Source organism: Capricornis sumatraensis, chromosome 20, assembly GCF_032405125.1.
Source record: "Capricornis sumatraensis isolate serow.1 chromosome 20, serow.2, whole genome shotgun sequence".
Taxonomy (NCBI): Eukaryota; Metazoa; Chordata; class Mammalia; order Artiodactyla; family Bovidae; genus Capricornis; species Capricornis sumatraensis.
The window spans coordinates 30,996,178-31,013,925 of NC_091088.1; the positions used below are offsets into that span (position 1 = coordinate 30,996,178).

General features: G+C 50.5%; 2 protein-coding genes across 2 annotated transcripts in view; one reads left to right on the top strand and one right to left on the bottom strand.

The window, feature by feature from the left end:
* The first annotated feature begins 433 nt into the window (after positions 1-433).
* Positions 434-6,856, top strand: ARL2BP (ARF like GTPase 2 binding protein). Its single transcript, XM_068992348.1, has 6 exons — positions 434-680; positions 1,395-1,456; positions 3,335-3,441; positions 4,419-4,504; positions 4,733-4,829; positions 5,461-6,856. The coding sequence occupies exons 1-6, from the start codon at positions 643-645 to the stop codon at positions 5,560-5,562; spliced, it is 492 nt and encodes a 163-aa protein (XP_068848449.1). The 5' UTR covers positions 434-642; the 3' UTR covers positions 5,563-6,856.
* Positions 6,857-8,722: 1,866 nt separating this feature from the next.
* PLLP (plasmolipin) overlaps positions 8,723-17,748 on the bottom strand; it is a 28,451-nt gene continuing 19,425 nt past the window's right edge. The window contains exons 2-4 of the mRNA XM_068992928.1: positions 12,688-12,861; positions 10,919-11,041; positions 8,723-9,666 (exon numbers count right to left, since the gene is read on the bottom strand). Coding sequence (XP_068849029.1) covers positions 9,550-9,666; positions 10,919-11,041; positions 12,688-12,861 — 414 coding nt within the window. The 3' untranslated portion in view covers positions 8,723-9,549. The remainder of the gene's footprint in view (positions 9,667-10,918; positions 11,042-12,687; positions 12,862-17,748) is intronic.

Genomic DNA, 17,748 nt, shown 5'->3' on the forward strand with positions numbered 1-17,748 from the left:
CACGACTGAGCAACTTCACTTCAAAAACTAATTTGAATAACAATCTTCTTAAATCTTGTAATTCATTCCCAAGTAGCAAGTGGGTAAATCGAGGCTCTCTCTGGCCTTCCATTCCTTGCTCTTCACATTGGGTACGTCTTGGCTTTAATCGCCCGAGAGCGTGAGTATACTTCAGTGAGCCCCTGACCTGCTGTATGCGGCCCAGTTTCCTCTGGCTATCCTCCATCCCTTTGCCTCACTTCCTCTCTCTGTCTTTGTCCCGCCCCTGGTTTTGGGTAACGCAGACCTGTGATTGGTTGCTAGGAGCCCCGAGGCGGCGGAAGGATCGCGGTGGCCATGGTGACGGGAGGCGGGGCGTGGTAACTGACGCCGGACCCAGCGGCGGTAGAGGCGAGTTTAGCTAGGCCTGGGAGGGCTGGGAGGCCCGGCTGGCGTGTGGCCGCAGCCGGGGACCCTGAGGCCGGGACGTCGCGCGCAGGCGCTACCCGGCTGGGCCGTGAGCCGGCCGTGGGCTCGGCGGCGAGGCCTCCCGGATGCCTGTTGGAGCTCTGCGGTGCAAAGCAGGGGCTGCGCCCGGGCCGCAGGCAAGGGTAGAAAGCCAACGGGTTCGCTCCCCGACGCGCGGTGGATGCGGTGGCGGCGATGGACACCCTAGAGGAAGAGAGCTTCGCGCTGTCCTTGTGAGTCACGCCGCCCGAGCCCGGGAGGCTGAAGGCCGGGGCTGCTGGCGCTTGGCCTAGGCCTCCGCCCTGCGAAACCAGTGCCCTCAGTGGGGGTGGGAAACAAACAAGACTCCCCCCCTACCCCACCCCACCCAAGTTCCCGCGGTGGACTCTGCCTCTGCGGCGACCGCGGGGTTTCAGGCGCGGAGGACAGGAGCGCAGCGTGGTGTCGCGCGATGATACACGCCTCTGTCACAATCCCCCGGTCTCCAGTCCTTAGTTGTCAGCAAAACCTGGTGGGTTTGGGCGGCCGAGGCTCAACCGCGGGTCAGAAGACCCTCCACCGCCACCACACCACCACCACCACCACCCCCAGGGACTCTAATTTGCCCCTCCCTGCCCCGGCCTGTGTGTTGACCGCACCAGGTTTATGCCCGCCCACGAGTAGATTGGTGTGGGGTGATAGTGAAGATGCGGTGAGTAGAACCCACAGGAAATAAATGTGAGGAGCCTTAAGAGGTCTGATGTGAGCCTTGACACCTTTTATTTGTCCCTCTGTGACTCCTTGTGTCCCATCAGTTTTGTGAAAGTAGATCCACTACATTAAACTTTGATGTCACGGGTGTGTAAAGTGTGTTTTCTAGAATTCATTTGAAAAGGGCCATAGTACATTTGCGGGGAGGGGGCCAGGAATTAAGCTGAAACAGTACCTAATCCAGGTCTGTTTTTCAGCTCTTCCGCCTCTGATGCAGAATTTGATGCTGTGGTTGGATATTTAGAGGACATTATCATGGGTAAGCTTCCCTACTCCGGCTCTTTAGTTTTTAGACTCTTGCTTTTAACAACATTGAAATCCACTTGTAGAGTTAATTTTTAAAAAGAGAAAACATCATGCTGCATATAATGTTTAATGTGGCACACTGAAATACGAAGTAAGCCGTCCTGTGGTTTGCCTTAAAGTTATATAGCCCCTACTCCTGAAGATAATTGATTACCATAGATTCAGTCCCCAGAAGGGACTCATTCAGGTAACAGGGCATCTTGGAGTTATGGGGCTCATGGCAAAACTTCAGCAAATATTAACTACTTTATTTCAGAGAGTAAGAGCGGTTTTTAGTCTTGAGTCTTAATATTTTTGTGACGTAGAGCAGTGTAATAGCATAACCATAACACACGTGTCCATGAGGAACAAGGTGTCATGCTTCAGCTGGTTCCGTATTTTCCTAGGTCCTGAGTTCCTATTTGTGGATTCATTTGGGCTTCCCTGGTGGCTCAGCTGGTAAAGAATCTGCCTGCAATGCGGGAGACCTGGGTTCAATCCCTGGATTGGGAAGATCCCCTGGAGAAGGGAAAGGCTACCCACTCCAGTATTGTGCCGTGGAGAATTCCATGGACTGTATAGTCCATGAGCTCTCAAAGAGTCGGACACAACCGAGCAACTTTCACTTTGGCATCCATAGGTCCTGCTAAGTAATAAGTGGTAACAGGCATCTCTCATTTAAGACCAATGTGTGGGAAAGAAAAACTTGAAAAAATCTCTCGTATGGGTGACTTTAAGTTTGCTGAGAATAAGGAAAAGAACACTGTTGTTCAGTGTTATTAGCTGTATTTCTTAGTCTTGTTTAGTGAAAATCACTTGACCCAGTTTTGTACCTTTGGGTCCTATAAAGGTTCATGACCTTAACTCCTAAATACAGATGAAGATACAACATTAAGGTCCCATGTCAATCAGAAGATTCCTGGGGAATGCTGAGGAATACCTGGAGTTCTTTTGGCCTCTACAAGAACCTTGTGTGCAGTGAGGGAAATGAGCTTTCTGTAATCCCAGGGCATTTATTCCTACGTCTAGGCCATTTGTGAAGCATTCCTTTAGTTTTTGGAAAAGATATTCTATTTGGTTGTTGAAATTCCCTAAACCTTAATAAGTGTTTGCTATGAATCAGTCGCTATACGTGAATCCTCATCTAAATGCCACCTAGCAATCTTTTATGATAGGTACTTTGAAGTTGAAGAAACTGGGACTCAGAGAAATTAACCTGCCCAAGGTTACCCAGTGTTAGTGGTTGAGGTGGGATTTAAACTCCGGTAGTCTAGCCTCTCAGAGAAGGCAATGGCACCCCACTCCAATACTCTTGCCTGGAAAATCCTATGAATGAAGGAGCCTGGTAGGCTGCAGTCCATGGGGTCGCTAAGAGTCAGATATGACTGAGCGACTTCCCTTTCACTTTTCACTTTCATGCATTGGAGAAGGAAATGGCAACCCACTCCAGTGTTCTTGCCTGGAGAATCCCAGAGACGGGGGAGCCTGGTGGGCTGCCGTCTATGGGGTCGCACAGAGTCGGACACGACTGAAGTAACTTAGCAGTAGCAGCAGCAGTCTAGCCTCTATCAGAGCCCAGCCATCTAATCACTACACTGTTTCTACCACTGCAGCTGAATTTAAGAGAACCGTTTGTGGAGTTCCCAAGCCACCCCGCCCTGAATGGCTGTGTTTAAACTGGGTAGAGGGTGGTGGCGGTGGTTTCACACAGTGTGAAGCCTCTTAATGCCATCGAACTTTACCCTTAACACCGTTAGCTTTCCCTCTCCTAAAGGCTGGCCATTTAGAAAGCAGTTCTGCTGCCATTTAATTCCCACGTGTTAAAAAGAATATGTTTCCTCTTGCGATTCAGATGATGAGTTCCAGTTATTACAGAGGAATTTCATGGACAAGTACTACCAGGAATTTGAAGACACGGAAGAGAATAAGCTCACCTACACGCCTATTTTTAGTGAATATGTAAGTGGGTTCCTATTTCTCTTACTGGAGATTAGGATTTCTTTGAAATATGAATTTAGGATTTCTTTAAAATATGAATTTAGGATCAAATAATGTTGAAATCTGCTCAGCTTTTAGAATCTGCCACCAGCACCCTGCTAGGAAGTCTGATTAGAATTGGGTTTAGTCTTCATCACTTATTATTTTCCTTTGCATAGTTCTTGGGGCTGTTTTCCAAATAGTTAATGATCTCATCTGTTTTAAAAACATGGTTGACTTTATCATAATCCTGCTTTCAGTTACAGTATATGGGCTCCCCATACCTTGCACTTACATAGTTTTGACCTTTCAGCTTTCACACACTATTTTTTCTTACTGCATAATTCAATCAAGTATGCATGACTGTTAGATAAAAGTGAAAACCAAGACTCAGATCACTAACTAGTTGGTGGCAAAACCAAACTAGAACCCAGGAACCTTGGCTCTGGACCCTTGGGTCTTTGCATATGCCAAGGCCCTGTGCAGCCTCCTGTTAGGATCTCATCTGTCTGAGAAGTTTGAGCCTCCAGGACTTAATTCCTTGAATGCAAAAGTATGGCAGAGTTGGTGAAAGTTTCTTAAGCCAAGCCTCCACTTTTAACAGATCTGTGATTGCCTTTCACTGTATGCTTTTTCATCTGTTTCTTTCCGCAGATTCTATCTACCCAGGCAGAAAAGCCCCCACTTACTTCACTCTTCATTTGGTGCCGTGGGGGGTGGGAGCCCTTCTGCTTTCTAACCCCACCCACCTGGGAGCATTCCTCTTGTTGCAGTGTAATTACCTGCGTATACCTCTCCCCTGGAGGGCGGCAGGCAGGGGTGGGATGAGCTCACTGAAGAGAGGAGCTGGGTTTGGGTTCTCTCTGGTGCCCCCAGCGCTCAGCAGGGAGCCAGGCACGCAGAAATGTTTGCAAAGGGCTGGAGAACAGGCTATCTGAAAAGAAGTCTCACTGTTACAGATTTCTTTGGTAGAAAAGTATATTGAAGAACAGCTGTTGGAGCGGATTCCTGGATTTAACATGGCGGCTTTTACTACAACTTTACAGTGAGTTGAACTTGACTTTTTTTAACCTCTTGGTACCTTGCTCCTCCTCAACTCTGAAAATTCATAGACCCTCTTCCCTTTTTTCCCCCCTAGTGCTTGAACATCAAGCTTCAGAGCACTTCGTGGTTAGGTCCTGGGTGGGAGGCCCTCCATACCTTTGAAGGAAATCTCGAGGAGATGGTCTGTGTCATCAATTGTTCATGAAGCAACCACCCTTTTCCTTCACAGGCACCATAAAGATGAAGTGGCCGGTGACATTTTTGACATGCTGCTCACATTTACGGATTTTCTGGCTTTTAAAGAAATGTTTCTGGACTACCGAGCAGTAAGTCCTTCTTGTCTGGTATGCCATAGTGAACCGCTTAGAAAATTCCAAGTGGACCTGTCAGGCACAAACCGCCCTCTGTGCTCCCTGCTGTAACACTGGCCGGTGTCAGCCGGACAGCGAGCAGCATGCCAGCCAAGCAGCTGCTCTGGCCGGGGCCTGGGGCGCTTATGAAGAATTACACTCTCATAGTTTTGGTGAAACCAAAGGTCCCAGGCACCTTACAGGGTCCCTGTATAATCAAAAGGACAAAGCCAAAAAACAAGTCTTGATTGCCTTGCCTTTCTTGTAACACAGGATTTTAATGGGAGAAGGAAATATTTTCATTGAAGAGAGGTGTTTTTTGTTTGTTTTGGCCTTGCTGCTTGGCACAAGGTTCTCCCACCCAGGGATCAAACTCATGCTACTTGCAGTGGGGTCTTAACCACTGGACCTCCAGGGTCCAGTGTACCCTGAGACGTACATTTTTTGAGTGACCAGTGCTGAACAAAAATGCAAAATCACATCCTCCCTCTTCCTGTGTGCTCCCTGGTGGCCTAGCCTCCCACCCTAAACATCTCCCTCCCCAGTCAGAGCTAGAAAGGACTTTCTTCTGTCCCTTGCCTCTTAAAGCTGTGGTATTCTCTTGTAGGAAAAAGAAGGCCGGGGACTGGACTTGAGCAGTGGTTTAGTGGTGACTTCACTGTGCAAATCATCTTCTGTGCCAGCCTCCCAGAACAATCTGCGGCCCTAGGTCCCACCTTCAGGCTCTGGACTCTTCCTGGACATCACCTGCTCAATAGACTGGGCGAGGCTTTGGCTAATGATGTCAGAAGAATACATCTTGGAAAGACTGACTGTTCTGCAACTCTTCATTGATGTTAAGTATTGATGGGTCAGAAGATAATTACCTGACCTTCCTGGGACAAGACATTCTTGTTTTTGGTAACCCTAGTACTCCTCCCTGAGTAGACCCCTCTCTCAGGCTTTGGAGTCTGGCTCCTGCACCAAACCCAAGTCCAGCATTCTACCTGGGATGCCCATCCCCAGCATTCATGTCAGGGTGTCCGTGTTGGGAAAATTCACCATCAGCTCTCTTGGCCCAGCAGGCCTTACATGTCCCAGGAGGCTTTTCGTGCACTCACAGCTCTTTATATGGATCACAGTTTGAGTCCTACAGCCTCAGTGGGGGTTTTGACTGGGAGGATTTATCTAGGGGTTAACTGCAGCTAGCTGCCCATCTCAGGATTTCTGAAAATCCTACCATCACAGCTAGAAGGAATCAACTTACAGAGATTTCCTTTACCTAAAAGCTACATGGGAAGATCAGTTCCTAGTCTTATGTGGGCAGTCTTTGCATCACCGTCTTCTACAGGCCCAGATGTAGTCCCATTGTTTCCATAACCCTCGTATACGTGTTTTTGAAAAAATATTTTTATAGATGAATACTCAGGCTAACCTAGTGGATACAATCTTGGAACTTCCATGATTACCCACTTCAAGATCAAAGTATTATATGCTGTGTGCTTTTTAGCTGTTAGTGCTATGAAAGCTAAAATGCTTTCTACCTTGGTGGTCCATTTTACTGGATGCCAGTGAATGTATGCTGGAAGTAGTCTAAAATATATCCTTTTCTTAGAGCATGTTCGTGTTTGTGCAGGTTTGCTTAAGACCCTTTCTGTGTAAATCAGCTCCTTAGGTTTGGGGTAGGGGCTCTGCACTTCCTTCTTGGCTGTCAAAATAATCCTACCAAGATAGTGTTCCATGGTCTAGCTTAGCACGAGTTGGAGATAGCAAACAGCTTTACTGGTCATACTGCTTAGATTCAGTACATTGTCTTCTTACAGTGTTGGATAGAACATTACTGGCCGGCCGGAAAACATGAGTGAAAGAAAAAATGTAGTAGTTCAATACCCAATGTGTACTTAGTTTTTTGTTTTTATTTTTAAAGTAAAAATAGGAATCTCTACTAACTTTTCAGTTGACTCTTTTCGTTTTAAAGGATGAGCTACAGGCTGTGTGTTTTTTTGTACCGACATGGCACTTATTAAATACTTTTGTACCATGAGTAGGATTTGAGGTGTTTTGCGTAAACCATCTTTCTAAATGAGCCAATCCCTTGTGTACTACTGCTGCTGCCATCAGGTTATCAGAGCTTTGGTCTTTCAAGCCAAAGGCTTCCTTAAACACTGACTGTCCTGGCCTTGCTTACCCTTCTTGCTCTTTTTATAAATGGGACTGCCCGTCACAGGCTGGGTATGTTGGAACCACTCGAGGAAGACCCCACTGATCAGTCTGGGTGAGAAAAAGCAAGTGGACAAATGTAAAGATGAAATTATGAAATGTGAACAAGAAAGGCAGATGGGTTTTTTTTCATCCTTTTCCACTCAGGAAAAAAGCAGGCAAGCCTGCTGTAGCTTCCCATTAGGAAATAGGCTTTCTGATTTAAAAAAAAAAAAACTTACTAGAACTCTGTCCACTCAGGAGCTTATATCATCATATGCCACCTTTAGAGGGGCTTAGGTGTCTCTTCTCTTCCAAGGAGACGGTTGTTCTGTGGAAGAAAAGCTATGACTAACCTAGACAGCGTTATTAAAAAGCTAGAGACGTTATTTTGCTGACAGAGGTCCATATACTCAAAGCTATGGTTCTCCTAGTAGTCATGTATGGATGTGAGTGCTGGACCATAAAGAAGGCTGAGCACCAAAGAATCGATGCTTTTGATCTATGGTGTTAGAGGAGACTCTTGAGAGTCCCCTGGACAGCAAGGAGATCAAACCAGTCAATCCTGAAGGAAATCAACCCTGAATATTCATTGAAAAGACTGCTGCTGAAGCTCCAATACTTTAGCCACCTGATGCGAAGAGACTCATTGGAAAAGACCCTGGGGCTGGGAAAGACTGAGGGCAGGAGGAGAAGGGGACAACAAAGGATGAGATGGTTGGATGGCATCACTGATTCAATGGGCATGAGTGTGAGCAAACTCTGGGACATAGTGAAGGACAGGGAAGCCTGGCATGCTGCAGTCTGTGGGGTCACAGATTCGGACACAGCTGAGCGACTGCAACAGGAATGGCCAGCGTGAGAAAGTGCAGTGTTTGGCCCCAGCTTCGGGGGACACTTGCCTCTTCCTATAGCTTAGGCCTCAGCCCTGGGCAGCACTGTTCACCCACACAGCAGGCGCTGAGGACTTGGGGGGCATCAGCCTGAACCACAAGGTAGTTGTTTGACAAAGCATGTTAACATCTCCGCCCAAAGAAGCTGTTTCAGGGTGTCAGAAGCCTAGCTGAGGATTTTGTTTTCTCTTAAGCCTCAAAAGAAAATAAGTCGGTCCTCCTTAAAAATGCTCTTCTTATGGCTTGATCCTGCAATGACTATAATGTATTATTCAAACTCTGAGGCACTGGAGAGTAAAAAGGGATGCAGTTAATTGTCATCCCAGGACAACAGGCCCAAACTAGGCCTATACTGGGCCAGCTGGGACATGGGCATCTGACTTAACCTACCCTCTCCTTTGCCCCTCTTCCCCAGAGAGGAGCTCATCCACAACTGTTTGACTCTAGTTACACTTTCATTGTTCCCAATTTTTTAAGGTGGGACCAAGGGGTGCCCAGAAATGCCTGTGGCTTGTTATGCAGAGCATGTTGTGCTGTAGTAGGAAAATAAGCTCAGGGGGACCCACCTCTCTCTGCTGCTCCCTCTTCTTTCTGCTGTCAGCTCCACACACTAAGCACCTGGATTATCTGATCTCTGAACTTCACAAGCTATCAAGGTAGGCCTATCAACCAATTGTTTGAATCCTCGGATGTAAAACCCACAAATACAGAAGGCCAACTGTACTGACTTAGACTGCGGCTTCCTGGTGTTTATAAGCATCTCTAACTATGATTCCCCAACATATTTTCCAAATAAGTTCTTCGGTCTTTATTTTTGTAAAAAACAAAAACAAAGTTACCACCATGCACAAGGCAACTCACCAGCAAGGCCTTACTTTCCCTCCCGTCCCAGGTGCCTAATTAACAGCGTCAGGGAGGCAGTCAGCATTGATGTTAGTTTCCCCAAAGGGAAAATGACAAAACAAGGGCTTGGGAAAGGGAGGGAAGCCTGGATTAGGTTTTCATCATTGAGAGTCTCTTAAAACTGATTTGTTTTAAATAACTGGTACGTTCGAAAGGCAGGAAAGGAAAACCATGCTGTCAGAATCATAACCCTTTCTACATGTTTCCCTACAAGTGACATATTGGCTTGGGGGAGGGTCAAACTAGAGTTAATGTTTTCAGGAATCAGAATGGTTTCATGAGTTTGCTCAGCTTTCCCAGAACAAAAACGAGGATAAATACTTGCTGCTTGTTAGGCTTATTCTATGGTGGGTCAGGGGCTGCGGGTGTGGAGTTCAGTTAGTGTATTTAGTGCTGGCGAGAAGGCTAGGTCTCAGCTTTGAACATGAAGTCCTAAGGACAAAGCAAGAGAGTCCCGTATCCCCCATCACCTTCTGAATATGGAGGGCGGAGAGGACTGTCTTGGCTGTTGGCCTCTCTCCAGGCCACATGCCTGCCAGAGGAAGGGTCCTGATTCCTTGGGAGTGTCGGGTGAGCCCGAGGAGCCTGATGAGCAGAGATGACCATGCGTAGTCCGTTCCAGGCTGACTCTGTACGGGGCGCAGACTTCAGGCTTCCGGAGCCACCCGCACTGGGAGCAGGCTGTAGCCTTCAGCCCCGCAGTGGCCCATGGCACAGGTGGTTTAGGCGTAGCCACCAGCCATCTGACTGGTGGCTGCATTGCTGCCTGCTCCTCGCCAGGCCTGGAAGCTGAGGAAAGCGCTCACTCCATAGGCAATCATCACTAAACACGAAAAGAACTGAAAGAGGAGACACAGAGGTGAGTCTGTCTGAAGCATGGCACATGGGGCTGGGGGCCACAGCAGTGAAACACAGAGGGCAGGCACAGACAGGGAAGCCAGAGCCCCTCAATTAACCTAATGAGCCACACCAACTCCTGGTACCCGTACAGTCACTTAATGACTATGAGGCTGATGGGTACCAGGTTCTGGGTGCTAACTTTGCATTAACCCAGGCAAGCTGTGTCAGACTGAGAGTGACAAAGGGGTAGGAGCTGCTTTAGACCCAGCTCCGGGATTTTGTTTTTTAAAAGGCAACATTCAAAAGCTGCCCTAGGAATATTATGTAACTCACATTCCAGAAATCTCCATGTCTCTCTTCTGGTGACTGAGTTCACAGGTTTCAAAACCATCCTCACCAGGAAGAATGAGGAAGCCCAAGTCCTGGTCTAGCCCTACTCGGGGCTCAGTCTAGGTGTGTCCCTTCAGCGCTCTGAGCCTCAGTTTCCTGGTCTGTCAAAAGGGTTGGCCGTCCCTCTTCCCCCAACCCTCCTGTCCACACACACACACACACACACAGACACACACACAGACACACACACACACACGGAGTGGAAGAACACATGGGTGATGCATGCCAGGTGTGTGGGGTTCTGACACTTTACCAGACACGGAGCCCAAGTTTGGGTTGCCTAGGAGAACCTGAGACTCTCCCAGATAGTTTGCCCATGCCTTTCTCAAAGGTGGATGATAGAGAGCTTCTAACAGACTCTCCAAGGAGACAGACAACCCTAGATCAGTGTGGCACAGGAAAGTTCAACAGGTAGCCCAAGCTTCATTTGCCAACCCGAAGCATTTCCCAAGCATTCTGGTTCCTCGGGGTTTTGCTGTTAATTTTTGCTGTTAATTATGGACACCTGGTGGCTCAGTGGTAAAAAATCCACCTGCCAGGGCAAGAGACACGGGTTCAATCCCTGGATAGGGAAGATCCCCTGGAGAAGGAAATGGCAACCCACTCCAGTATTATTGCCTGGGAAATGCCATGGACAGAAGAACCTGGCGGACTGTGGTCCACGGGGTCGCAAAGAATTGGACTCGACTTAGTAACTAAACAACATGGATACCTGTGAGTCCACTGGGAGCTGGAGGGTGATTGAGCATGTGGCAGGTGCTGGGCCTGGGGTCAGGGAGCAGCGGGAGTCCAGGGGCATAGACCTCGCTTTGACCCATCTCCCCTTTAACTGCCGAGGGTGCCCCAGGGAACTATACTCACAGAGGCTGCTGCACGCTGGTTATACAGCCGAGTGCCCTTCAGGGATGTCAGCTCAACCGAAGCAGAGCAGGTGATGAAGGCCGTGATGTAGAGGACAGTGGCACCCACGTTAAATACCATTAACTGGGGGTTGGGGGAGTGGAAAGAACAGGCTTAAGACATGAGGCTTTTACAGTAACTATGGAACTTCCTGTTCCCACTGACACATCCCTTCAGTAGCCAGAACAGGGACTGGGGCTTGAGGAGGAGGATGGAGACCACGTGGGTTTTTCCCACTAAAAGGGCCTCCAGAGGCAGAGGTCTACACAGGGCCAGCCTGGAGGCCCTATGAGCAGAGAACATAAACATAGCCCAGGCTAACAACCAGTCCCAGGTCCCATTTCCCCAGTGCTTGGTCCCTGAAGTCAGTTCTTAGCAGATCTCTTAGCCCAGCCAGACAGCAAACTGATGGCCCTCAGGCATGTTTGGTTTATCTCATATTTTTAAAAAACAATTACCAACATTCTAAAATTAGATTAGATAAAAACTAAGATTACATATAAAACTTTCAATCTTAAAACATCAAGATTTGGCACCTGCATTCCCGCTAACAACAGTTAGAGCTGAGTCGAGGCGGCTTCCTATGGACAGACAAGTTCTCCAGAACCCCTCCTGACCTACTTCACTCGTATGTCTTTTCTTTAGGGCCTCTTGCCTGGGCCCCAAAGGGGGCTTGTAGTCCCCATCCCAGAAAAGCCCGATTTGGCAATCCTAATTTCACCTTATCTAGGAGTGTGAGGCACTGCCCTGCCATCATGGCCTGGGAAAGGAGCCTCTCCCATCAGCAGCTGCGACTGGAGCCCCACAGCAGTGCTAAGAGACACCAAGGCCCCTCCATCTCCGGAGATGTCTTTCTTCAAGGCTCCTAGGACACAGGGCAGGGGCTGGACCCTGTCCAGGAAGTCAGGCCACCCCCTCGTCACCCCAGGATCTTCCCTCCAAGCCCAGTGCCCACTGCAAACACCACCTGGCCCCTACCAGTGATGTCAAGATCTAACAAACCCGGTCTGTCTTGAGGATGACTCACGTTTCCTCAGCTTCAAAAGTCATTGAATTGCAAACAATGCTGCCTAGTCCCAGCCTTGCTTGTCTGACAATCATGTGCCTCTCTCGCCTCTCTGCTCGCTGAAAGCCTCAGACCCCAGCTGCAGGGGTTTTCCGGGCTGGAGGGAAAAAAAAAGCCCCAGCAGCTTTCTCTGTGTCTGGCCAGGGTACTTCCTATGGACACTCTCAGCTCTGTGTTCTAAGGAGACTGACCTAGGCAAACCGAGGACACCATCCTCTGCCAGGCTGCGGGGGCCTCACCCTGCACCCAGCCCATCCTGCACACACCAGGCCCAGCCTCAGTGACTCCTGCCAGCTCACCCCAGCCTGCAGGCCCAGGGCTGCCAGTCTGGGCCCAGCCAGAGCCACAGCACCCACAGAATCAAATCCCAACTGCCCACCCCCCAAAAAGGAAAAATATTTTCAAGATCCCAAACAGCACTTCACTTGTACTCCCTCCGTGGGAGAAAGTCAAGCCTGAGTCATCCTGGATTCAAAGCTCTCAGCGCTCAGAAAAACTGGACACCCGAACCATTCATCATCCTTCCCGCGCCCCGACTCAGTTCTACAGGCCAACGGGGACTTCAGTCAACCCCCAGCCACCACATCTCACTCAGGGAAGGTCACATTGTCACAGCCGGCCCAGAGGCAGAGGAGCCACCCCAAGGGCTCCTATCCAGACTCACCACCAGCGGCCAGGGCACCATGTACAGCTTCAGGTGCAGCTGAAACAGGTAGAGGACAAAGAAGATGATTGTCACCAGCCAGAGGAAGACAGCGACGAACATCACCCAGCCGTAAGATGGATACAGGTGGTACGGAGTGTCAGCAATCAGGGCCCACACCAGCAGCCCCAGCACCTGGAGGGGATGAGACGGAGCCAGAGTCTCCCAGAGTCCCCAGCGCTCAGGCCGGAGGCCACAGAGCAGAGGTTTCCAAGGCCTTCGCCCTGGCGCGCCCCCTGCAGGAGAAATGTTTATCTGGCTTTTACCACATGCATACAAAGCGCTTGCCTGGTAACTTACCTCCTTCAGACCCCAGCTGAAATGGTACGTGCTCCAGGGAACCTTCCATACTCCTCCAGTCTGGGCTCCAGAGCCCTCTTCTGGGCTTACATGGCCCCTCAGGCACCAACGACCCAAAACAAATTCTGTTTCCTTCCCCAGACCGGAAGCCACAGCAGCACTGCCATCCACTTGGCTGCCTCCAGAGTGAGACCCCTGCAGCCCTGGAGAGGGTGGTCTCCCGGGCTCGTCCAGTTCCCCAAGAACATGACTGGCTCATTCATAAGTGCATGCTGGCACCCAGGACAGGACCCAAGCTCGGCCAGGGGCTTAGGAAAAGCTACTGAAAGAAAGATGAAGTCACCAGCACATCCCTGAGGCAGGGACACAATCACAGAGGCCTGGAGGTACAGTGACATCTGCCTGGAGCCCCACCAAGCCCCCTCCACCCAGCCTTCTCCGACTCGCCTAACTGCGCCATACAGGTGCTACCTTTCAGGTGAAACTGGGCCTCGGAGAAGCCAAGGGACTAGCTCGCCATTTGTACGTGGCAAGGTGGGCCCCAACATCCCAGCGTGTGCAGAGTAGCTAACTCCACGGCCTCCAGAGCCGACCGCCTGATTTAAAACCCACTCCTCTTGCCAGCTGTGTGACGCTGGGGCAACTCACAGCCACTCTGTGCTGTATTCACAGCACTGGTCGTGTGAGTATGAAGAGCACACTTACTCTATAAGGTCAGCGCCCATGAGGGTTCATGTATATAAAGGAACTATTCCCAGCTGAGGATGCCGTCCCGCAGGGAATTCTACGCAGGCAGGTCGGCTGACCCACCTCAAGGGCATCCTGGGGAACTTGGCAGAGGGGTACCTAACTTGCTCAGAAGCAAAACCCACCTCTGCCTGCTGGTTTGAAGGACAAAAATTTCCCCAGCTTCCCAGACAAGGGAGAGCTGTCACTCACCCCAGAGCAGCCAGAAAGGGTCCCCTAAAGTGAAAGTCATTCAGTCATATACGACTCTCTGAGACCCCATGCACTGTAGCCCGCCAGACTCCTCTGTCCATGGGATTCTCCAGGCCAGAATACTGGTGTGGGCAGCCATTCCCTTCTCCAGGGGATCTTCCCAACCCAGGGATCGAACCCAGGTCTCCCACATTGCAGGTGGATTCTATACCATCTGAGCCACCAGGAAAGCCCTCAGAGAGGGTCCCATGCCAAGGACCAAAAGGGAAGTTTCTGTATCAGTCCCCCTCCACGTGTGGGGCAGGGCAGGGGTGACCCTAGCTGAGGCCCAGAGTCCAGGAGCCCCTTTGACAGCTTTCCTTTCCCCCCACCACTGGAAATGAGAGATAGAGCCCTGGGCTTTCCAGTCAGCTGCTGGGCTTTCACCCTGCCTGTGTGGTGGGACACCAGGCAAGTGTCCCCGCCTCTGTGCGGCTCCCCAGGGCATCTCTAGTCCACCCGCTAGAACCCAGGCCCCTGGGTTTTGGGCATCACTGCGTCTCCAGTGCCCTGCAGTGCCGAGCACAGAGTACGTGCTCAGTAAACAGATGCTCAGGCGCTAACCGGCCTCAGCTTCCTTATCCAAGAAATAGGGGCCAGACACCCTTCCAGCACAGGTGCTGTGTGTTATAGGAGGAAGCAGGCCTGAGTCGATAAATATGCTCCCAGCCTTGCCTCCCTCCACCCAGGGGTGGGAGTGAGAGACTCAGGAAGGCACCCTCTCCCCCTTCTCTCCAGGTTTTTGCAGCTGCCCCTCTTCCTCTCCTGGTGGGGAGGGGTGAGTTCCCAGGGATGCCCACCTGGCTACTGCACCCCGCCAGCCTTCCTGCCCCACCTCCAGCCTTTAGTGCTCTCCTTCAGCCACCACCAATAGACTGGGTGGCCCACAGGGCCCAGTGTGCAGTGAGGAAGGTGGGACAGGGAGCAGGGCCTTGTGGGCAGTCACACCACTGGAGGGGAGTCCTTATCCATGAGGACCCAGAGTCAGGGTGTCTCAGCCCAGACCCTCAAGCTTTTACCACTCATCCTTCGGACAGACACTGCCTGAAACAGACACATCAGGGGGGCCAAGAGCCCCCAGACCCAGGGGAGTCACTGCTCAGAAGAACAGACACCCCCAAAGCAGCAAGGCACAGGACCCTTCCAGGGGCAGACAATTATCTCCTTGTCTTTTTATTTTGGCCATGCTACTGGGCGTGCAGGATCAAACCCGTGCCCCCGCAGTGGGAGTGTGGAACCCTAACCACTGGACTTCCAGGGAGGTCCCTAATTATCTCCTTGCTTTAAAGCAGGGTCCTTATGGGCCTCCATGCCATCATGTTGCCTGGTTACAACTATCTGAAAGGAAGTTAGAAAATGCATTAAAAATCACGAAGGGAATGATTTGGGTTTACGTTAATGTACACTTATCAATTGGTGGTGTTATCACTCATGGGCTTGGTCACAAGTAACCACCTAATGCCCTCTGGCTCGTAATGTGCCAAGCCTCAGGTGAGCACCTTCCCTTTTATTTCACTGATTTTCCCATAACCCTCTCATTAAGCTTTTTTATTAGCCCCATTTTTCAAACAGGAGCTCAGAGGAAAATGTGCCCATGGTCATCTGTAGTCACCCATGAGTCAAGGACAGGGTAGGGCAGGACTTGAACCCAGATCAACCCTTCTCTGAAACCTGGTCTACTAAGAGTTACTTAGTGATATACAAAAAATGAGGACACTTGGGCTGGCTCCGAGGGGCGAGGCCCAGCTGGCATCCCGGCTCCCTGGTCTCTGCCTCTCCCTCCTGCTCAGCCCTGATTTCCAGATCAGCAAGCGCAGCCTCTGGGAGACAAAGCTGCTGGAATAAGCAGTGAGAATATCTGGCATCCCTCCGGCCTTGCCTCCCTGGCCCTATGCCCAGGGAGCTGCCTCGGTTTCTGCTCTCCAACAAGGAAGGTCCATCTGAACCTGACAGACTGGTTTTTCCCGTCCCCTCACCCCCAGCCCCAAAAATCTGCCGGATCACCCCAGTCGAGGATAGGGCAACCCCGCATGTGCTGACCCTCTGCTAGGCATGGGAAGCTGGGCCCAGGCCTCATCTCTAGAATGTGCAGGAGCCGCTGGACCCTCCCACCTGCTGCGGACCCACAGTCTTACAGTCCAGTCCAAAACGATAAACCCCGCCGTGCAGGGGAAGCAGGGAAGCAGTAGCCAGAGGGCAAGGCAGACAGCCCTGACTCTGCCACCTGCCCGCTGGGCTTCGTACAGGTCCTCGTGCAATTCTGACACCCCCGCTCTGAGCACAGGCCCCACCGTGTGCCTCCCTCTGGGTTCACTCATTCAACAAATATCTGTGGTGGGACTTCCCGGGTGGTCCAGTGGCTAAGACCGTATGCTGCAATGCAGGGAGCCCAGGTTCGATCCCGGGTCGGGGAACCAGATCCCACAAGGCACAACCAAGAGGCCCCATGTCACAACTGAAGATCCTGCATGCTGTGACTAAGACTTGGTGCTGCCAAATAAGTAAGCTAAACATCTGTTGAGCACTTACCACTGTGTGAGTGGTAAACATGGGAAGCCCTGCTCTCCTGGAGCTCTCACTCTACAGCTGGGTTGGGGGTAGGGGAGTCAGATAAAAGCCTAGTACACGAGGGAAGCACAGGAAATGTGTTATGGGGAAAAATTCAGCTGAGAAGGGATAAGAAGGTCAAGAAAGATCTCACTAGGACATGAGAGCAGGGGGTGGGGGTGGGGGGGAAGTTGGCAACAGGAAGGAGCCAGGTGAGGAAGAGCAGAACTCTGTGCTGTAACAAACTCTCGAGGTCCCTGACTCTTGCCCCCATGCACCTCTGTCCCCATGCACCTCTGACCCCATGCACCTCTGACCCCATGTCGACACATACACCTGTGTGTCTTACTCTTCAAAGACTGACACACAGACATACACACACATACAAACATGCACAGAATGAAACCTCACCCCTTGGCCCCTCCAAACTCTGAGGCCCCTGCCATGCCTCCTCAGGCACCCCCTGCAGATGAACCAAGAGAACTGTCTGGAAATCCTGAAGGGAAAAAAAAAAAAGCCCTTTCCTTCTTGAAAACCTAAAGATTTCAGATGAGGGATTTTGTCTTTAAATGACAATTCCCCTGGTGGCTCAGACGATAAATAATCTGCAGGAGACGGAATTTCAATCCCTGGGTCGGGAAGATCCCCTGGAGAAGGAAATGGCAACCCATTTCAGTATTCTTGCCTGGAGAATTCCATGGACAGAGGAGTCTGGTGGGCTACACTCCATGGGGTTGCAGAGTCGGACACGACTGAGCAACTAACACTGTCAAAAAGGTCACATTCACACATGCTCCAGGACGTTCGAGCTTCCAAAAATTTTTTTCTCAACTGGTTAACAGAGATTTTTGTTAAAAGCACCTGCTGAGTCAGAGAGGAAAGGGATTAGTCACAAATGCCTGACCATGAGGCATTTGGTGGGGGGTAATCAGTTGTGGGGGAGCAATCCAGGGGCTGAGGTTCTTATAAGAGGGAAACTGGACATAGAGACACACACAGAGAGAGCACCATGTGAAGACGGGGGCAGAGATCAGAGTGATATGTCTCCAAGCCAAGGAAAACAAAGGATTCCTGGCCAGAAGCATGGGACAGACTCTCCTTCAGGGCCTCCCAAAGGAACCAACCTTGCCAGCACCTTGACTTTGAACTTCTAATACTGTGAGACAATACATTTCTGTTGTTTTTTAAGTGACCTAG